This window comes from Mastacembelus armatus, chromosome 13 (genome assembly GCF_900324485.2).
Source record: "Mastacembelus armatus chromosome 13, fMasArm1.2, whole genome shotgun sequence".
NCBI classification, from domain to species: Eukaryota; Metazoa; Chordata; class Actinopteri; order Synbranchiformes; family Mastacembelidae; genus Mastacembelus; species Mastacembelus armatus.
This window is the reverse complement of record NC_046645.1, coordinates 23,635,379-23,657,694: the sequence shown is the minus strand read 5'-3', so window position 1 is coordinate 23,657,694 and position 22,316 is coordinate 23,635,379. Positions and strand designations below refer to the sequence as shown.

General features: G+C 41.8%; 2 protein-coding genes across 6 annotated transcripts in view; one reads left to right on the top strand and one right to left on the bottom strand.

Annotated features, from left to right (window-relative positions):
• Nucleotides 1-1,143: 1,143 nt before the first annotated feature.
• Nucleotides 1,144-6,374, top strand: ckmb (creatine kinase, muscle b). The gene is made up of 9 exons (XM_026328985.1): nt 1,144-1,301; nt 2,868-2,980; nt 3,243-3,339; nt 3,668-3,822; nt 4,019-4,151; nt 4,249-4,420; nt 4,797-4,920; nt 5,056-5,245; nt 5,833-6,374. Exons 2-9 carry the CDS (start codon nt 2,888-2,890, stop codon nt 6,009-6,011), a joined length of 1,143 nt encoding a protein of 380 aa, XP_026184770.1. The 5' UTR covers nt 1,144-1,301; nt 2,868-2,887; the 3' UTR covers nt 6,012-6,374.
• A 152-nt stretch (nt 6,375-6,526) lies between these two features.
• The window catches only part of mark4b (MAP/microtubule affinity-regulating kinase 4b), a 36,745-nt gene continuing 20,955 nt past the window's right edge, over nt 6,527-22,316 (bottom strand). The window contains exons 9-17 of one of the 5 annotated variants that reach the window (XM_026328943.2): nt 21,927-22,046; nt 21,669-21,768; nt 21,115-21,224; nt 20,597-20,786; nt 20,224-20,465; nt 19,555-19,658; nt 16,440-16,718; nt 10,808-10,852; nt 6,527-9,374 (exon numbers count right to left, since the gene is read on the bottom strand). In XM_026328943.2, coding sequence (XP_026184728.1) covers nt 9,041-9,374; nt 10,808-10,852; nt 16,440-16,718; nt 19,555-19,658; nt 20,224-20,465; nt 20,597-20,786; nt 21,115-21,224; nt 21,669-21,768; nt 21,927-22,046 — 1,524 coding nt within the window. In that variant the 3' untranslated portion in view covers nt 6,527-9,040. Of the gene's footprint in view, nt 10,853-12,002; nt 15,236-16,439; nt 16,719-19,554; nt 19,659-20,223; nt 20,466-20,596; nt 20,787-21,114; nt 21,225-21,668; nt 21,769-21,926; nt 22,047-22,316 lie in introns of those variants that run through there. The other 4 variants (XM_026328950.2, XM_026328974.1, XM_026328966.1 and 1 more) reach the window with 4 other exon arrangements.

Below are 22,316 nucleotides of genomic sequence, written 5' to 3'. Positions count from 1 at the left end.
TTATTCATTTCAAATAAAGAAAAAGCTTTAATTTTAACACTGTAGAATTTTTACAAAGACATTTACATTTTCAAAACTCCATCTCTAGGCAGTTCATAAAATTAATTGGACAAATCAAATCTGGTTTGATTTAAATGAGAGTATCTGCAGTTATCAGATAATAAGGGTGCAGCTCTGACTGTTCAGCCTGTCAGACTGTGGTTTTTAACTTCATTCAGGTAATAAAATAAATCAAGAAATTGTCAGCCAAGACACCAGGTGTGATTTGCAAAACACAACATACATACTGGGACAGCTGTACACTTACATTTTCCCTCCTCTGACCTGTCAGTTGTTTCACTTTAGGATGGTTTGTCCATGTGCATTACAGTACATGACACTTCACACATAAACTCACACCTACACTTATTAGTATTAGTAAGTGAAGGCCACTGCTCAATGACATTCACCATGTAATGTGGAATATTATGATGATATGATCGTAGTCAAAGTGGTTATTTTCACTCCCAGACACTACAACCTTATGGACTCCAGTCACGATGCTTCACTGGCCCACTGGGGACACCAATCATGTTCGGCAGGATACTGAATATGATGGGAGGGATTCAATATATTGCATGGATACACTTGGTGCTAAGTCAGGTGTACACGGTCACCCCCTCCACTCAAAATAATTAAAATACTATTTAAACTACAGCAGGGGTGCTACAGTAATCACTTTGTGAAGGTAGGTAGTGGTTGCATGGGTCAAATTTCTTTATGCTGCTGATATCAAAATATAAAAAATAACCAACATTTAGGTATAAACAACTGAGACAAAGCAAAATGAAGATTTAAAATCAATGATTTGTCTTTGTAAGTCACTCTTGGCAAGCAATGAACATTTTATTGTCTACATGCAAATCCATTTTCCCCACAGGGAAAATATGACCTTGCTTGTGTCTATTGTAAAAATGTAGGAGGATTTTCCTTCTACAGCTGCATAAAAAGGCTCAGACTCCTCACATGCAGCTATGAGCAGGCAGGAGGTGAAAGGTTGGACCGAGCGGCTGCAGCTGTTGCCTTGTCTCTTGTCTCGCGTGTTGTGTGGTGTTCATTCTTGCCTTTTAGAAACTCACCCAGGCCCTGAAGTCCCCCTGTGGCCAATCAAATGAGGGGACCCCAAGCACAGTGAGCCAATAAGGACAGAGGTCTGGGTATAAATGTTTAAGTCCATCATCTGGCAGAGTTGGGCAACCCCTTTATTTGGTGGACAGGATCTGATCCCGGGATCTGTTACCTTTTTCTTTTCTCCTAAGCAGGTAAAAAAGCAAAATAATCCTTATTTGACCAACAAATATTTTGATAAATCCATGGGAAAGATTGTGGTGATTTTTCCATATAGCTACGGACAAAGACCTCTCCCTGACCAAACCTCCTGAAAACACTATTATTCAATGAAGACAACACTTTAAAAAAAATGTTTAGCTAGATTCCTTCATTGGCTGGAACTTTTTCTCTTCTCATATCCGTATCTTGGATTCTTCTGAAGATTTGCATATTTTTTCCTGATATGGAAACTACTAAAATCTGCTCTGGTCATTCTTCAGTACACTCGGTAGCCTGAAATTTAGTTTTTCTTGACTTGATATCTTGGATGTGGGTAGCACTAATATGCTGAGGAAAGGACAGTTAGGGATCCAGCAGTGTAGCGTCACAGAAGCAGTTGTGGCTATCTATCAGCTGCTGCTGACGCCAGCAGGGCAGGCTGGAAACGCGTCTGTGAATAGTTTCAGGGCTTGATTTAGTCATGGAACTTTGGAGGCATCTTTGAGGCATGCAAGCTCTGACCTTTCAGTGCACCAGGTGTCAATCTACTGCACCTCGAGCAACTGACCTAACTGGGTTTCGACCTCTGTCTGAGAAAGAGCGAGAACAGTTTAGAGATGATGGCTAAGAGTTTTATTCTGGCCGATTTTGCAGCTGCAGCTCGGTTGTTTCCAGCTTTGCATGTAGACATTTTTATTCAGGTAATGTGCATTGAAGCATTAGGTCATTAAACCTCCAAAATGTATGGACAGTGTATGTGTGAGAATATAGTAAATTGATTTACTATGGCTTTTTGTTTGATTCATTTAATTAAATAACATGTACAAAAAATAAAACTCTGTCTCAAGACAGAAAAAGGCAGAATGTTACTGGATTAACAGTTAACTATTAGTATTTTGAACTGATCTCACTTATAGTACAAGTTTCTTCTTGGATCTTTCCATTATGTTTGTATGAGTCTGTCAGGGAAAGAGAAAATCGCTCACCATAATGTGACGGTTGCACCCTGCAGAGATTGGGGGGTTGCAGGAGAGGAGGGGGCTCAGCTACGCTATTAATAAGTTCTGGTGTGAGGGGGAGACAGGTGGTGAGACGGTTTGGAAAAGAAATGCATGAAGACCTCACAGTTGACAGACAGAAAGACGAGAAGAATGAGAAAGAAGAAAGCAATAAAGAAAGGCAGACAGACAGAACGAGAGGGTGTCTGCTGTTCACAAAAAGACTCATAGACAAGGCCCTTGAAAAACTTAGACAAATACCAGACTACAAATATCACCAGATCACAACATTGTGTTTCAGTTAGTTGTGTTACATCACTACAGCAAAATGATCAGCAAATGACGTTTGACAAATGCATCTTACAGCAAGTAAAGCTATAAACCCCATTTTCTCAGGGCTGTGTCTACAATATGCATCTGATTTAACACAATAAGGACAAAAGGTGTGTGTTTATGTCATTGTCCTGCATAGCTTTATTCTACAGGCTCTGGTTTTATCCAGCTGTGTCTCTAGTCTGAAAAATGACACTTCCTCTCCTCTTTTTTCTCCTCTCCTTTCAGACGGAGTAAAAATCGCAGCCATGGCGAAGAACTGCCACAACGACTACAAGATGAAGTTCTCCACGGACGATGAGTACCCCGATCTGTCCCTGCACAACAACCACATGGCCAAGGTGCAGATCCTGCCTATTGACACCCACACGCCTAAAACACAAAGGCACAGGCAAAAGCTTTGTTTCTAGACAGTATGAGCTCAGCATCGCCACATTATCGCCATTAACTCTGCACATTACAAAACATGCCTCAGACCATATGAGCCACTCAGAGTATGAATATTGTTATTGCTGCCTCTGGAAACTCCTAGATGTTTTCAGAGACAGAACAAATCATGTGAATGTGGAATCGCTGACCTACACAATGTGTCATCTGCTCCAGGCGTTGACCAAGGAGATCTACGGCAAGCTGAGGTCCAAGTCCACCCCCAGTGGCTTCACCCTGGATGACATCATCCAGACTGGTGTCGACAACCCTGGTAAGAACGAGCAAGTCATCAGCATCAAGCACAAACCAGAAAAGAATTCAAGGACACTTTAATGAGCAATTATATCATTATATTAGGATCTTTATGGCCTCCCACCAAACTCCACAATAGTACCATCTATTGGTACCTATGAAGTGACAGCAGGCATTTTATTAAATATTTGTCTCAGGACTTAAGGGCTGGCAGGTTTTCTGTTTCTGCGTCTTTATTATCATGTCCAGGAATTTGAGGGTTAACTAGGCCTCAATGTTAATACATCAGGAATGTGCCAGACATAAAAAACACATATATTCCTCACTCCCCCCCTCTTGCCTCCAAGGTCACCCCTTCATTATGACTGTGGGCTGTGTTGCTGGTGATGAGGAGTCCTATGAGGTCTTCAAGGATCTGCTGGATCCCGTCATCTCTGACCGTCATGGTGGATACAAGCCCACCGACAAGCACAAGACCGACCTGAACTTCGAGAACCTGAAGGTGAGGAAAGAGAACATGCATGATAGTAGGACTTATATTATTTAAATGAACCCTTTCAAATAATTTACTCATTACCTTCATGGCCACATCATTCCAAGATTTAGCTTATTCACTTTTTTTAATGAAACAACTTTGTAAATAAGTGAATAAATGAATAAATGTGTTTGTTGTGTGTTTGTCTTCTGCTGTGTCTCAGGGCGGTGATGACCTGGACCCCAATTATGTGCAGTCCAGCCGTGTTCGTACTGGGCGCAGCATCAAGGGATTCACCCTGCCCCCCCACAACAGCCGTGGAGAGCGCAGAGCCATTGAGAAGCTTTCCATTGAGGGTAAAATATTGACATTAAAACCAGTTTATCAATCTATCACCAATAATCATAGAATACAGGATGTAACAGACTCTTTTCCTTTGTCCTGCCCTCTCAGCACTGGCCAGTCTGGAGGGTGAGTTCAAGGGAAAGTACTACCCCCTGGAGGGCATGACTGACGCCGAGCAGGAGCAGCTGATCGCTGATCACTTCCTGTTTGACAAGCCAGTGTCCCCCCTGCTGACCTGTGCCGGTATGGCCCGTGACTGGCCCGACGGCAGAGGCATCTGGTGAGAGACAGAAACAGAGAAGTTAAATAGGAAATCTGATTTATTGTGATTCGTCTTGTTTAGGAAGTCAAACAATAATCGATATGTGCTAAAAAAAAAACACACACACAATCATACAAAGTAGAGACAGACAACTACTCTCTAAGCTAAAATATCCCATCTGGTCTGAAGAATTTCAGTCTGTCTCTTTAATCTGAACACCCTGATCGTTTCCGTCCTGAGCCATGAATAGCACAGCTCACTGCCCCTTACAGTTGGGTGACATCCACTGCTGTGCAGCTCAGTGGGTCAGATAATTCACATTAGCACAGTTAATGTTTGGCTCACATCCTAAAAATATATACACTGCAAACTGAGCTGCATTTTCTTTCTCCAGGCACAATGACAACAAGACCTTCCTGGTCTGGGTGAACGAGGAGGATCACCTGCGTGTCATCTCCATGCAGAAGGGAGGCAACATGAAGGAGGTCTTCAGACGCTTCTGTGTTGGCCTGCAGAAGGTAAAACCCAAACCGTCAGTCCGTACTCTCACAGAAACACAGTTATGCACAAATCAACTGGGCACATCAAGTACAGGTTAGCATTTAATTATATTTCAGCCATCATGCCTAATTCATTGCACTTTCCCTGCTCAGATTGAGGAGATCTTCAAGAAGCACAACCATGGCTTCATGTGGAACGAGCATCTGGGTTACATCCTGACCTGCCCCTCTAACCTGGGAACTGGCCTGCGTGGTGGCGTGCACGTCAAGCTGCCCAAGCTCAGCACACACCCCAAGTTTGAGGAGATCCTGACCAGGCTGCGTCTGCAGAAGCGTGGCACAGGTACTGAAATCAATGCAATAACATGCATCAGTCTGACAGAGAGAGCATCAGGAGTTGTGGTTGTTTGGACTAAACACAGACTAAACTGATATTAGAACATACCTATTAGGAAATATACAGAAAACACATTATATTGAGCTGCTACTTCAGCTGGCAGGCTAACTTGAAGATACAAAGACATTACTGGTCAAAACAAAAATACAGGGTAACCAATACATTTTTTAAAAATATGCTGTTCATGCCTTAATACTGGGAGTGTGCTGATGAAACACAAACCTAACTTCCAAGTACATGCTATCACATAGCTGCCACACATTTGTACCACTTTGCTGCATCATCTTCTTTCATTTTCAAGTTCTGGGAGTAGTAGCTCAAGCACATCATCCAAAGAACTGTAAAAACAGACTTGAGGATAAAAAATTGGTAAGAATCAAACACCATGTACCATGTACCTTAATTACTTTGAGTCAAAATAGCTAAATTCAACCAATGTGACTTTATATTTCTGCCCCAGGATGTTATCTCAATCATGTGATGCCTCCTACTGCCCCTTGTGACTTATTCTACTCCACTTCTTTTCCATCCAGGTGGTGTGGACACAGCCTCTGTGGGTGGTGTGTTCGACATCTCCAACGCTGACCGTCTGGGCTCCTCCGAGGTGGAGCAGGTCCAGCTGGTGGTTGACGGTGTCAAGCTGATGATTGAGATGGAGAAGAAGCTTGAGAAGGGAGAGAACATCGATGGCATGATCCCCGCCCAGAAGTAAAGTGAACAGACAACCAATGACTGAATGACTGTCTGTTTTTTTTTTTATATATCATAAAAAAATGAGCGGGTAGCCTTGTTGTAAAGTTATACAGCTGGCTACGTTCTGCCTCCTCCTTTCCATCAAGAAGACACTCCACTTTTCTCTCGGCTCTTTCTTCCTTTCTTACTTCTGTAAATCTCATTTTCTTTGGTTCTTTCTAATTTCCTTGTCAGCGTGATCATCTCTCCCAATCTTCTCTGTAACATCCTGGGATCAATCCATGCATAGTCTGGTCATGGCTATGTATACACACCAAAAACAAATTTTATTTGGTTGTAAAATATAACAGGACAATTAAACTATGCCCCATGTAACATTCAACTCTTCTAACTCATCTTTTCTTCATGGCTCGTTTGAAACTGCAACCAACTGACAGTCATGCAAAATCTAGAAATATTCTTTGTTTTCACTGGACAATAACACAGAAGGTACGATATGAATATGTGAGGGGAAAAAACTTGACAGAAAATAAGAAAGAAGTTGAAAGTCTTTATTTTTATGTCACACATTATTTCCTAGGAGACATGCAGGATTGCAGGTCATTAATTTCTGTATTAATTTCAGCCCATAAGTTAAGTTTTGTTGGTAACAGCAACAGCTTCGAACACACTATACAACAGAATTGTAGCCGTAAAGCGTGGCCCTAACTGTATCTAGAGAAGAGATTCAGAGAGTGAGACCCAGTTGTACACAAAAAAAAAAAAAAAAAAAGCAAAAACTAGCCCTAAGTCACAGCTTCACATTTTCAGACAGTGGTGGACACCTGCTGCAGCTGAAATCTCCCATGAAACAGATGAACACATACACCTCACAGCTGCAAAGATCACAAATCTGCTGTAACATCTAACGTTAGTCCTTTACCATTTCAGTGTTTTGTTAGATGCTGCATACTTTAAATTAGATGTTATAACTGCTTGGCTTTATAGAGGTACGATACAAGTACAACAACCTTTTGATTTTGAAGTTGTCAGTGTCGATGCAGTGGCGCATTATCGCCGTAGCACTTTGTGGACTCAGTATTTTGGTTGGATCTTGGTAGATTTGTTCTGTGATGATCAAAGTGTTTTTATAAAAGAAAACCAAGAGTCAAATTTCTCAAAAAGGCCTTTCAGTCACATTCTCATATGAAACTACTGCCTCATCGCTGCACATGTTGCATGCCTTGAATGTACACATTATCAGGAGTGGCTAACAGTCATACACCTCTTACAGCAGTAATGGGATCTGATTGGTCAACAGTCATACACCTCTCAGCAGTACTGCAGCCTGAAGAGTGTGTTTTCCCTCTCTCCTCACACAACAAATGTGACTGGATGAGAGGAAACAGTCAAATCTGACTAAACTTTATGGACATTATTCACCATTTTGATTTTTTTCTCAAATTTGGTTCATTCTAATGCCATCTGTACTTTTGTTTCCTTGTGGCATTGGTGAAATCAAATGGTACCTCTACCTGGAAACCTGAAGTCATCACTCCAACCGGTTTCAAAAGTGAATGATGCCAAAAAGCCAGTGTAGGCAGGTACATGTGAGCAAAGGCAAGAAAGGCATTCAGAGTGTCAATTATGCACTTCAGCGGGTTTTAAATGTGTGAGACAGTTTAACAAAAGAAAAACACAGATTAATTAAACACTCTGCCAGTACAGTACAATGCAATCTGGCTATAAAAAAAAAAGCAAAGAAAGTGCTCAACAATTTTTTTAAACATCAGAAATAATAAATTTTAAAATAAATCAAAGAAGAAGCCCTGTTAAGTCTTAATCTACGCTTATTCAAGTTTTAATTCTTGGTGTTGTGGCTGTATTGCACTACACATGAGGAAAGCAATGCCATCCTGACACGTAATACAGTAAAGTTATACCAAAGTGCTACCAGAATAATGGAATAAGAGATCAGATGATAATGAAAAAACACATTGCCTTTACTGAGCTGTAGCTGCTTTATGTTTAACAATGGACCAAATAACTGACAAATAAAAAGACAAAAATACAGGAGCAGGTGAGACATTAAGAAAAAATAAATCATGATTCCAGTTTGAGATCCAGAGTTTCAATTGGTAGGAATAAAACTATGGAAAGTGTTTTTACTTGTTACTAAAGGTAACAAGGGATAAAATAATAGGCTGAGTTGAGTATTTGTAACCTGCAATGAACAGTTTATGCACAACAACATACCAGCTTGGGTCCAATGTTTATTAGGCAGCTTGAGTATAAGCAGCTCAGCTGCCAGCTATCAGTAAAGTGTAGAGGATTCAGTTTGGACAGCAGGCAGAGAAGCCAACATTTTATCAGAGACGCTGCAAACAGACATCATTATCAGTGGATGGACAGAAGGTTGTGATGCTTCATTCAAGTGTCACTAGTCTCTGCATTTCTGCATGTCTCCCTCTAGAGGCTGGAGGTCAGACTGTGCCCTCACTTCTACAATAGGTGACGTCTGTTTTACACGTCAAACCTCTGCCCGTTTTAAATGAATAAAAGAAAGAAAATAAACTTACTACACAAAAAATAAAATGTGTCTTTAAATAGCAGCTCTTTAAAAAAGGAATGATGACAAATATGATACAATAGGAATAATAATGACAACAACAAACTATTACTTGCAATCATCCCCAGCAATATCATCCTTTCATCATAAAGGTATGAGAAAATATGTAAAAAAAAAATGGAAACAGTTTGACTCCATGGGTTCACTTAACATGGAGCTGGTGGCATGGTCTAAGTTGGGGTCGTTGGTCACTGACAGCTCCAAGGTCAAGGGTCGTCATAAGTCTGCCGATGGTGGTCAATCCACGTCTGTGGGTCCTGGTCTGGCTGCAATTGGTGGCGGAGGCGAGGCATCGCTAGCCTTGTCAGATGAGGTGAAGCACAAGGAGGGAGAGGAGGAGGCAGTGGGAGCTGCCTCATTGTTCCTCCCCCTCTTCCTCATCCCTCCTCATCCATTAACCTGTCCTGTCTGCCGTCAATCTGCCCCGCCTCCTGTCGCCCTCAGAGCTCCAGCTCCTTGGACACTTTGGTGGCGATGTCTCTGAAGGCTAACGGTGCCCCCCACAGGCGCTTGAACCTCACACCGCTGCTCTGGCCCAGCCCGCTGGGCAGCTGGCAGACCTCAGCCTCGAAGGCCACTCGGGCGCCGGCTGCTCCGTGGGTGCAGGACAGGAGGAAAGGTCCGGCCAGGTGGACCTGGCAGCCGCAGCCCTGCGCCGCCTCACGCAGCGCTAGTACCACCTCGGACGGGTCGCGGGGACTCCGCACCCTCACATCCCAGCCGCATCTGGGGGTCCGGGGCTCTGCCGCTTTCTGATGCCCAGATAGATGGCGACTGGATGGGGGAGAGAGGAGAGGGACAATACAAGTGCAGGAAAAAATGAAGGATTAAGACACATAGAACAGGGTGGAGTTGATATGACATGTTTATGGGGGGGGGGGGGTGTTGAAGAAAATACAACAAAACAGGAGAGGAGGAGAAAAAAGGGTCGGGCCAGGAGATCAGACATAAACGTAGGAGACACATTTAAGGACAGAGGAGTTAAGTTATTGATGAGTATAGGCAAGTGAATATACACGTTGTATGAATATGATGAATACGCATGAGAGGACAGGGACAGGGAAGAAGAAGAAGAAAATGAATATAATACATTATATATAATACAGTATTTGCATTTCTCTACATAATGTAGGTCACAGGTAGGCAAATGTGTATTTTCTAGTCTAACTACATTTATTCTTCATACTGTCCAGTGAATGCAAATCAAACCTGCCTTAAATTAATTGAATCTATTGTGTGGGGGATATGGGACAAGCTGAGACTGATAAAAAAAATATGTTATTTTGCTCTTTAAAACAAGTTTACAAGGAAATGTATATAACAACATAGATAAAACACACATATCATCACTTCATACACAGACCAGGCTGCTGGTGTGGGAGAGCAATCAGGGATTAGACCCAGTGAAAATTACTATGATACGCTTCTTTAAAACAAACATCGAAGTTCTACTAACAGGGATCATCTACCACAAGGAGCCATGCTGTTCATCTACAGCCACACCACAGTGTGTTAGCTAATGTCAGCTGGTACTGCTGGTTTACCTGCTGCTTTTAACCTGACACTGAAACTGGGCTGGAGCAGCTGAGGCTGAGAGGAAGTACATAGTGTTTTTAGTGAAATACTGATAAGCTGAGATCAATAAGCCTGAAATAATACAGTACAAGTTAGATGCACAGCAGAAGAAGAGACCAGTATCACATCAGTTGATGAATGTTTATTAACATTTTGTGATTTAAACCATAAATAAAACTTAGAATGATTGACACTGGTTAAAGAAGATGTTTGGGCTTTTATTCGGTTATGTAGGTATGTGCTGTTACGCTCTAATCAAAGTGTCTCCACACACACGACACCATTTGGACACTTGATGCACCAGAATAACATCAGTTGTATCTAAGAGCATTGACAAGATGTAGGTGTGAAACCCTAAAGTGTGTGTTTTGTTAATTTGAATGCAGGCAGGTAATTCACTGTCTGCTGTGAATATTCTGTATTACCACTTCCAAAGTTTCATAAATGATCCAGTAATTTTAAACAATATTGATATAGATCCATTAGATTTGTTGTTGCTACAGTCGTAACTAAGCAGGATAACTGAAAAATGTCTGTCTGATGATACTAATATATTTGCCTGGCTGATTTATTGGACTAGTTCTGGCTGAGATTATTCTATTGTGTTGAGTAAATGTAATGTACTCACTCACCTTGTGACCGGAGATCTGCTGATTCTCTCAGGTTCGTCTGTGACCCTCAAGAAGAAGACAAAGGCATCTGTTAGGAATCAATCATCCAATCACATTCACATCAATCCCGCCCAGCTCCCCCACCCCTGACCTCTTACTATTTTAATACAGCAATCAGCAGCAGGGGGATGTCAGTCAATCATGACACAAACATGACAACTGATCTTCAAATTACAGATGGATCACCACCAACCTACACTCACTACACAGTGGATGGATGAGAAACAACAAAAGTTCACCAACAATGAAATGAAGTGAACCCAGAGCAGTGTGCCACATCTCAACAAACAGCGACTACAGTGTGTGTGACCAGACTTGGCTCACAGAAATACAAGTTAATGCTGGTGAAAACACAAATGAATGAGAGAACAGAAAAAACATTTTACTTTTGTCTATGCTTGATTTTAACTCCTATTATCACAGTAAAAGAAGCTACAGCTGCAACAACTAACACTTATTTGCTAAAGCCCAGTGTGATGTAGGCAAATTGCTTGTTCTGTTCTAACTTTGTTCAGTGCAAAACCAAGATATACTGACCAAACTGTATAAACTGCTGTCAACTGTCTCCTTACATTTGGCTAAACCTGTTTTCTAAACAAAACTCCATTCATTCATTCATTCATTCATCCATCCATCCATTCATTCATGCTCCACACACACCACCAATGGTGCAAACATCTCTCCTCACAGTTCAGTCCTAGCTGAATGTATTTTCTTTTTTATATTAAATTAATGTGGGTTCTCTCTATTCTCATCTAGTCTCATCTTCTGGTCATACTGTCTGCAGCTCTGCAATACTTTCTGAGTAGATTATTGCATACAAAATGTCACACACATAAAGAATGTATGAGCTTGTGGTCTCAGTAGCAGTCGAACAGACTCTATTGAGTTTGGGGCTGCTTTCTTGGGGCAGCACAGTGGCTTAGTGGTTATCACTATTGCCTCACAGCAAGAAGGTTCCTGGTTTGAAACCCATCAGGGGCCTTTCTGTGTGGAGTCTGCATGTTCTCCCCTGTGCTTGTGTGGGTTTTCTCCAGGTACTCTGGTTTCCTCCCACAGTCCAAAAACATGTATGTCAGGTTGATTGGTGACTCTAAATTGCCCATAGGAGTGAGTGTGAGTGTGTGAGGTTGTTTGTCTCTATGTGGCCCTGTGATGGACTGGTGACCTGTCCAGGGTGGACCCCTGCCTTTCACCCAGAGAGAGCTGGGATAGGCTCCAGCAGATCCCTGTGATCCTGGTTAGGACTAAGTGGGTATAGATGATGGATGGATGGATGAGCTGCTTTCTCAGCCTCACTTTCAGCCACAGGGGGGTGCTGTTGCTATTTTGTCTCCAGGCTGAGGGCTTCTTTCCCAGCAACCTGGAAATCTGATCTCTGTTCCAGGAACTGGTGTTGGCCTGGAGTCACACACGTGACTTCATTGATAGATTTTATTTTTTCTGAAACAAACAAAATGTACTCTAATAAGCTCTGACTCAGTGCTGCAGCAGTGTCTTTTAGATTGTTTCAGCTTTTTGACTGCATCGCCTCTTTTGAAGTACAGAGCTAATCCACACAGATAAAGACTGGCATACACCTCAGCAGCTACAAATGGATTTTAACCAAATGATTATCCATCAGATATCTGGAGGAGATTTCCTGTGGAAATAAGAGCACAAAACCTCATTCCAGCAGCTCAGTTGGGAGATCAGACTGCACGCATATATAGTGTTTTTATTATGGCTGTCTTGTGGAGTCTTGTATCAACACATGCCTGTACTCTGTCACACAGCAGTAATTACGTAAATAATTTGTCACTGAAGAAGGTATCCCATCTAGATTATGACCTTGCCTTTCTTGTCTGGGTAAAAAAAAAAAAGAGTAACATTTTGTTCCTCTCTCAGCAACTGACGCCTAGATGTCCTGGAGCAAGACAAGTGGTAACACATCCCGATGAAAGAGTAAAAGTAGGAAAAATCTGGGTTTAGTGAACAGGATGTAAGGAGTAACAGACTGGACACTCTTCTGCTCTGAGCCAGTAATTATGCATATCTGCATTTACTGTACAGTATGTGAGCCAATCCCTATGAGGGCTGGGAGCTGAAAGTGAGGGACTCAAAGAAAGAAGAGCAGAAAGTGACAGATTAAGAGAAGAGATGAGAAAGAGAGTGAGAAACAGACAAAAAAAAACTAGCAGAAGTGTAGCAGAACAATCTGCTGTTATCTTGAGGGAGAGCTGTGTAAGATCCCTGTTTAAGAGAAGGATAAATCCTGGTTACATAACTAATCCTGATTTAAAACCGCAGTGACGCTGGTTCAGTCAGTCAGGATGACTGGTGCAGGCTGAGATGCTTCTTTCAAGCATCTGCTCCTGCAGACAGCTCAGTCATATGCTGTGCACTGCTAATGTCACAGCGTCACTGCTGCAATGATGCAGAGTGAATTCTGTGTATCCTCTGCACCTTTTTACCCAGACATGAATCTTTACAATCTAGACTACATAAATATTAAGGACAGGATCATTTCAGAGTGTAAACCTTGTATCTTCTCATCAGAACTTCTGCTTTGTCATCTATGTGATCACAAAGGCACACCATCTGACCTGAGATCAGTCAAGACAATGTAAAAAATGTTCATTCTTGAATTGCAACAATTAGTCAAAACAAAATTGATTGGGAACAACTTTGATAATGGAAGAATAAATGGAGTATTTTGGGACTACTGGTCAGACAGATGATTAATCAAAAATTGTGAGGGCTTTATCTGTACAGCTCCAGTATTTACACTGCACCAAAGATCGTGAAATAGTTATATGTTTCTCAACTTAAAATGACACTCAATGATGAATATTGCCAGAAAGCTAATTCAAAATATAACTTTTGTGCTTACATTAAATTCAGACTAGTCTTCATGACCACAGGCTTCCCTGTAAGATTATTTAAAGTTGCTGGTTCAACACCCTACAGTATGCCAATAAAAAAGTAGATGATGAAGTGATGAAGTTCTTTAGCTCAAAGGCAGAGAATGATCCTGTCTTCCATCATATTTTACCCCCTTCCTCTGTTTTGTAAAAAAACACTAAAAAACACCATCCCCCCATTTTCCTGTCTGCCTTGGATCCTGTGCTTCCAGAGAGCCCACAGTCCTGCTGTAGGACTGCTGATCTGTTAACAGCACGGGCAAGCATATGGTGTTGATTACACCACTGAAACTAGAACAGCTGAGCTGAAATAAAACTCAACACTCCAGGAAACACACAAACACATATTCATATGCTTACTCAAAAACAAGTTGTGTGACAGTGTGTATGTGTGATTATTGATTTCTACCTACACAAGCTAAACAGAAAACCACACCAGCATATACAGTATATGCTAAAATTCAAACCTACAAACTAGACAAATTTGGACAGCCAGATCTAAAGAGGAAACAATAAACCACATTCACCAGAGAAGCCAACAGTGTTATGTGTTTTGTGGGAAGCAGGTAATTGTGCTGTGCCACCTACAGCCTGTGGTGAGTGCTACAGCTTAAAGCCCAGCCAGCAAGACACAAGCCGTTCAGGCAGACAGACAGACATTCAGGCAAACAAGCAGATCAGAGTTTTAGTCACACAAACATACTGTTTTTGGAGAAAAAGCTTCTCTGTGAAGAGACAGAATCCATGAAAACCCAGTTAAACATTTATGGGTACAGTCACAACTCGTCTGAAAACAGCTACTGAAAAAGACTTTGGTATCAGAATACACTGGGTTTAAAGACAGCCAGGATTCTCCCCAAGTGCCCATATGCAAGAAATGTTTATTTATTTACTTGGGTAACTATTCTTTCAATATACTGTATGTGGTAATACAACTGTTGTATTGTGCATCAGGCTGCTGTTCAATTGAAGTACATATATCACTATCACACTGAATGTCAGTACTGTGATATTCAATTATATGTACAGTGGTTGGAGACTGTATTTACACCTTCTATTGACACAACTTTTAATCCAGCGAACACATGGTGTTAACTCTTTCTAAGCCTCGTCTCTTCTTGATGGAACATACATTTAATAAGTTATGAATTACTTAAGTTCCACACATCAGGTTGAGAATCTATACAAGGCATTTACTTTAGATTCACTATAGAAACAGATGTTTTCCAATTCACAGCTGTCACTGTACAGGTGAGCAGCTAAATGTTTGTATCACTAAACTCTAAAATGCAACAGACAGCCAATGAGGGGTAGAGGGGATGACAGGGCACCTGCAGGCAGACAGTCAGACTAACAGGCAGACAGACAGAAGCAGCCAGAAAACATGGGAAAGGAAGACTTACTAACTGTTTTTGTCCCCTGTGGGAGGGTGCAGCCCGACATGGACTTGTTTGAACTCTGACGTTTAGAGGGGTCAAGAGTGACCCTGGGAGCAGAGAGAGGAAAGAGAAGGAGATGAAGAGAAGGTGAGAGAATGGAAAAAGGAAAATAACAGCAGAGTCAGAGAGACATTGCAAGTGAGGAAGGAGACAACATAGAGATGACGGACAGTAAGAAGCACAGGAAGAAGAGGCAGAGAAGAACAAATTTAACTATATGTACTGTAGTTCAGGATAAAAGATTGGCAGGGGACTGGCAAGGAAAAGCATAAGTTGTTAAAGAATCAAACAAACATCAAACAAACAGACAAAGCAACAATAAGCAGCAGAGAACCTGACGGTGAAAAACATACAGTATGTCCACCTGGGCAGCAGACCTGGGTCAAATAGGTTAGGTTTCTTTTAGAGTAACACTTAACAGCACCTGGGAAACACTGTGACAGAAGCTGAAAAGTGCAGGTTACAGGCGTCCAACTGCATAAATGTAACAGGTTCGGGCTCCTGTAGGACCGTATACCAATGTGGAGGGCACAGAACATTTTCCTCTATTGCTGGTAGAGGTCAGGAGACAACACCTGTCCTCTAATTTAAGTTTAACTGAACTGAACTCCAATTCAAGCTTATTTTCATGTCTTATCATCTTATCTTTTTAGTTCATAATGCCTAGTTTCTGTTTCCTTTAAAGGCAGACACATTTTCAATAACAAACGCTGTAGGGAGCAGATGTCAATCCTACAACTGCTGGCAGCCATGGGATTTTAATCAGTAGGTAAGTAGGTAGTAAGAAATAGCAGGAATAATTTAAACACTATTAAACCCAGGTGTGAGATTAAGAAGGACAGATTCTGAGGCCTGTAAAGCTTAATTATTAGAAAAGGAGAGCTGGTAGGTTAGTACTTGTTAAGGAAGAGACGGTGAGAAGCAGCACGGTTAGCTGAATGATCTTCATGTACAGGTTAAGAGTAAAGAGTTCCACTGTCCAGTTACAACCTTTAAAACATCCAGTCAGCCATCACTTCCCCACACCTGGATGATTAAACTATAGCAATCACATTAATGAACATTGTCTGAAGAGCCATGAGGCTTAAAGGTAAAGTTGTAAAGCTGTTTCTGCCAGTCATCATCCTTCCTTTTTCACTTTTAGTATTTTCTCTACATTAACATAAAAATAATCCCTTTTTATTAAAAACAATCATATAGACACCTTCTATTCTTTTGTCCCCTTCTTATTCTCTTCGCTGCTCCCCTTACCTGCGGGTCAACTTGGAGGTGAGTTTGCTTAGTAAGTTGGTTGTAGCCCGGGTTCTGGCATGGGGCAGCGGGCTGGCATCATGGGATGGTGTGGGGGAAGCCGGGGGAGCATGGGTGGGAGGACGACGGTCTCTGATCTGCCCTCCATGGAAAGTGCTCCTCACTGTGGATCCCCTGGAGAGCCGTGAGGAGGGTGTGGAGGATGAGGATGAGGCCCCAGAGGCGCCGGCGATGCTGTGGGTGGAGGGGGAGGCAGGGGGCAGGCGGTGGGATAAGGTACTGGTGGGAGGAGAGGAGAAGAAGAGGAGGAGAAAAGCCATGAGTGGAGAGTTGTAATAAAGATCACTGCAGTTGGTGAAACTGGAATTAGACAGCATTGTTATAAGAATATTTTCCAAACATGTAGACAGACGTATCTTCAGTTCAATAGAATAAAAACAAGTTGTGTACTAGTGCAATTTCATCTGCAGTTTTTCTGCAGCAGGAAGGTTCATTTAGTCAACCCGACTCCAAATGAACTACAAGGACATGTCAGTGTAATGGCATGAGTCACTGATGTGCTCTTAATAGCTTTTAGAAAACACCGTTTATTAAAAGCCTTATAGTTTAAGGTGTGTTTTATGTAAATGCAAATTACCTTAAAGTAGATTAGACAACCTATACATTACTGTATTTCTGTATAATTCCATCTGATCAATATTTTATTAATATTGATTTTATTTTAAGTAACGCGTTTTGGTTTGTTTTATTTCCTTTGTTGAGCAGATAAATGTGTATGTGTGTAAAGAACTGTATTGTTTGAAGACCTCTCAAGTGCATTTAAGATTTTAAACACTGCTCATTCAACTTAGCTCATTGAAAATGTAACAGAGTGAGACATCAGAATAACCACCAGTTATTTTCTAATCTCTGAGAATCAACTCAAAATGCTCTCTCTCCCCATGGGGCGCCACTTGTTGTTCTATATGCTCCTTCATTTCCCTCACATTGAGTTCCCTTCCCACACACACACACACACACACACACACACACACACACACACACACACACACACACACACACACACACACACACACACACACACACACACACACACACACACACACACACACACACACCTCTCCACCCCTGACTATCTGGCTGTCTGGTGGCCTGAGGCAGCTTTTCATAACGCTCTAGATAACACCCACACACAGGGTTCAAGTGGGGAAGAACCATTAGATGGGTTAAGTTGAAGTGGAGCCATTGCAGAGCAAAACTGTTTAACATCAATGTGAACAAGCTGCCCACTGCAGCACACTGCAGGGGAATGGTGATAGGAGAGGACAAGGGAGGGGTTCCAAAGCTCGGGATGGTGATGAGAGGAAAAAAAGAAGAAATGAGGTTAAATTGGCGCAATGGAGCAGCAAAGAAAAGGGGAAAAACTAGAAATGTTCAACTCCTTTTCACACAGAGATGACTACTGAAATCATTCTTTCAAAATTATACTGGTTTAAGTATGATGCTTAAAAGTTCCATGTAGGCTATACATTATTACCCTGAATGGGAAAAACACGTCACTCGCTAAAATCTAAAATAATTACAGTTCAGTTAGATAAGCAACAACACCTCAGCAGGATATTGTGGCCACCGGACATCAACGTTAAATATCAATGACGTGCTTTCTTGTGCAAGATGTCGCTTATCTGCCTTTGTCTTCACCGATTAGTATTTGTGTGTACAATCTGTGTTTACTGCAAGGACCAGTATTTTATATAAAAAACACAGTCATGTACATGTTCTTTGTTCAGTATTTTGTCTGCAGTTTCACCACTGTAGTATACACAGCTGTGTATTTTTGCTAACTAAATGTGACTGTGTGTGTCCGTGCACGTGTTTATCCCATCAGCCACTGTGGCGTGGCATCACATTGACAAGCTCACAGAGGCAAGTGGAGGGTTATGCTGGCACACTGCCAGTCCTCGCTTCATCCTGCTGCTCCCTCCTGCTGCTGCTCCCGTTTCCCCATTTACTCTCTTTTTTCTTTCATCCCTCCCTCTTTTTACCTGCCACTCTTTTCTTTTCATGGCACCACCTGTTACATCACAAACTGGAGCTGCAACAGGGACCACAACCTCATTGTAATGTCTGTAATATCAAACCAAAACAGATTGAACCAGCCTCTTACAGACTGGTGAGCCAGCATTTCAGCCAGAGCACTGTTTTCCGTCTGGTATCTTATAAAGCATCACCGTTGGTAAACATGAGCAAATTTGTGCAGTTTACATCATTTAACAGGGTTTGTTTTTTTTTCCATAACACCTTTCCATACTTCAACATTTTGTTTCTTGGTGCACATTTTTAAAGATTTTTTAAATCGACTTAAAATCATTAATACATCTACTCATTCATGTCTGTCTTAAGACTTAAAAACTATTATCTATTCAACGCATCCTTGACCTGTCCTCAACCACAATCCCCATCTGTGCAGGAAAATGTAAGTGAAGGTCGGAAGACAGACAAAACCCTTCATGGCCTTCCCACGGAGAGGTGACGTTGCAGAGGCAGAGGAACAGAAAACAGGCCACAGAGAATGAAAATAAGAAAGTGACCAAAGGAAAAAAAGGGAGAGAGGAAACTGTGACGAGACAAAAAGTATTTATCACAACAAGAGACAGTTCATACCGGCTTCATAAACACACAGACAAACCGACTCACATACAGATCCTTTCTTAAAGAGACAAAGTGAGACAAACACCCTGGGCCACACACTCTCTAAACTGTACAAAAAAGACAAGCTGTACCAGTGGAACCAGTTTTTGTAGACCAACACATTATAATAAACTTTCACATTGTTTTTACTGTAGATATATTTTATGCACCGGGATAAAAAATGCAAGACACATTTAAGCTCAAACTGGGTCATTTATTTAATCTTGATCATCTGATGATCAGCTGCTTATGAAATTAAAAAATGGCACAAAGTCAAAAACAGACTCAAATTTGCTCATGGCTGTCAAAACAAGAAATGTTTAATCACAGTGAAGTGAATCCTGATCTTTTCCTCTGAAAACGTATAGCCAGGTAAAAAGTTAACGGAGAAAGACTCACATGCACACACCGATGCTGCACTCACCTGTTGTCCTTGCCATTTTGCAGCAGTGAATGTCTTTCAGTGTTGGATCGGTCTGTACACACATATGTGTTCCTTCGGGTCATGGCACTGGCAGGGACGTTATTCTGGAGAAAAAATCATATAAGTCACATCAATAAATAAATGACATCCTGAATATGTGTAAATGATTTGTTCAATCTTAATGTGGTGGATGACTGTGGTTTACAACTGAATGCATAGACGGCTCAAAACCTGGCAAAGATATTCCTTATGCATTACAATTTCTCTGGCACTTTTGAAAATAAAGCCTTGCTGCACAGACCTCAGATGGACATAGGTTCTGTCATTAAAGAGTTAATCTTAGGTTAATCTGATCGTTGTCCTCAACTCCTTCCACTCCCTCAGCTCTCTCTCTTTTCATTCTTATCTTATTGAACCAACACATTTTCCATATTGCCCCAGTTAGGCGAATCTAAAGTTTGTTATTCTTCTCAAACTATGTACAGGAAGTGATTCACTATTCTATTACTAGATAAGACCATTCCATAATTTGTGGAAGTCTCCATCAGTGCAACCTCAGTGTGCTCTAATCTGAGGAAATAGGATTGGGACAACTGTGAGCATTCTGCCACCTGTACCTGCTGAACATATATATCAGACTGGTTATACCCACTGATTGATCACACTCACAAAATCTCTTTTTGGCCTTACTGTGGTCGAGTTAACTTCCTTGCGACGGTCCGGTATCTCGGCCTTATTTGGGTTGTGAGCAGAGCTAACCATGGGACTGGAGGGGGTTGGGATGCTACGGGAGCCAACAGTATTGGTGCTCGGCTTGCGGATTGACAGCCGCTCCTCCTTAAGTCCTACTCCTTCCCCTACTCCACTGGGACTCCGCTTGGGGTGTGTTGACCCTGGAACTGCTGGACCACCTGAGAAATAAGTTATAGTTCTACGTTGAAGTAGATTTCACTTGCCAACACTCAAAAAACATTTCAGGATTAATCCAATAAACTGCACAAAACAAGCAAAACTCCACGATGTCACTGATCTCAGTATTTACAGAAGTCAGAGTGTCGTCTCTGGCGGTGGTAGGTGGAGGCACTGCGCTGTGCCTTGTGGCCAGAGGATGAAGAAGGTGCGCCAGAGGAGGAAGAGGAAGTGGAGTGTTTGCTGGTTCCATTGGTGATAGTACCGGGCCGGACCCGAGCTAGACTCAGACTGCTTCCAGACCGAGACTCACTGACTTCCGTCTGAGATACAGGCAAACAGAATATTCAAAATTACAATGAAGATGGAGACAGGTGATTTGTCGAAGGTGTACTAATGCCTCGCCCAGTGTCAGCTGGGATCAGCTCCAGCCCCCTGTGACCCTGGATGGCAGGAATATTTCATAGACAATGGATGGATGGAGACAGGTGTAAGTTGTTTAAAGCTTTCAGCGCAAAAACAGATGTGACTGAACTGTAGTGTTTCTTTATTCAATGATAACTTTTACTATTTGTTTGTCTCTGTGTAACTTATATAACTCACCAAAATACACAACATGGAAAAACAAGCAAAACCAGCTGAAACACTCACCCCATTCTTGCGTCCCAGCAGCAGGTATGTGGCCATGACATCGTTGTATTTCTGACTGACCAGGCAATCTCTGACCTCTTCTCTGGTGTAGCCCATCCCGACCATCACATCTGGAATGAGACAAATAAAATTAGAAAATTATTTATTGCACAATTTCCAGAGCAAAAGAATAGTGATGCAGGAGACACAGAGGTTGACCTTCAGTGTCACCATGACACTTCAACCTCAGTGCTCTGCCTGGTGTGAACCCTCAGTGCATCTGAACCTAAGACCTTCCAAGACCCTAGTGCCAGGACAACATGCCTGGAGGTCTGCTCTAGGTTAGCTTAAACACTTGAAAATTTAAGACATCCTACAAGACATTCACTGGAAAGGAAGCTTTAAATCATATACTACACCAGAACCTCAGCACAAGCCTTAAGAAATATTCACTGACAAAAGAAATATTCCCCCTAAGTGCATATTTCTGTTTACATCTACTGGAACCTGCCACATGAATCCTTTGATGGATTATTAACTAAGTATACTAGTGGTGAAAGGTGTGTGTTACTCACCAATGCGACTGGTATCGTTGAAGTCCTCCACAGGCTCCGCGTGGGGCTTCAGCTCGTCGCCCTCATGGCCAATGTTCATCCATTTATCTTTCATTATTTGCTGGTGAGAAGACAGAACAAGAGAGAGGCCTTCTAAAACATACAATAATAATGTAGTAAAGTGGAATTATACTTTGTTTCATGAAAGAAGACTGCATTATGCAAACCGACTGATCAAGCTGGTATGGTCATTTTGAACATGAAAGGCTTCCTTCTTACCTCCAGTGAGCAGCGCTTGGCAGGGTTGAGGACCAGGAAGCGGCGTAAGATTCCCTCACAGTCTGTAGACATGTAGAAGGGCACACGATATTTCCCCCTCAGAACACGCTCTCGCAGCTCCTACACACAACACACAACACACAAAGCACAACACACAACACACAACACACATGCATGCACCATGAGTTTCAACTACAGGGACACTGAATCAGGCTGTTAGTAAAATATATCTCTTGTGCATTTTGTGGTGCACAGCTGAGTGATTACAAAACATGGTACATTATGCGACAACTTCAATTCTGAAATTAACAGTAACTTCAAACTGATTAACAGCACTTTCTAATAAAGGTGGTGTGTAAGTGTAAGCACATTATGTATGTTGATTATCAT

What these genes read in the sequence shown, in the direction of transcription:
- ckmb (XM_026328985.1), top strand. Translation starts at nt 2,888, where the DNA reads ATGGCGAAGAACTGCCACAACGACTACAAGATGAAGTTCTCCACGGAC. An exon ending in TGAACTTCGAGAACCTGAAG is followed by an intron (nt 3,823 to 4,018) that starts GTGAGGAAAGAG and finishes GCTGTGTCTCAG; the next exon opens with GGCGGTGATGACCTGGACCC. An exon ending in TCTGTGTTGGCCTGCAGAAG is followed by an intron (nt 4,921 to 5,055) that starts GTAAAACCCAAA and finishes TTCCCTGCTCAG; the next exon opens with ATTGAGGAGATCTTCAAGAA.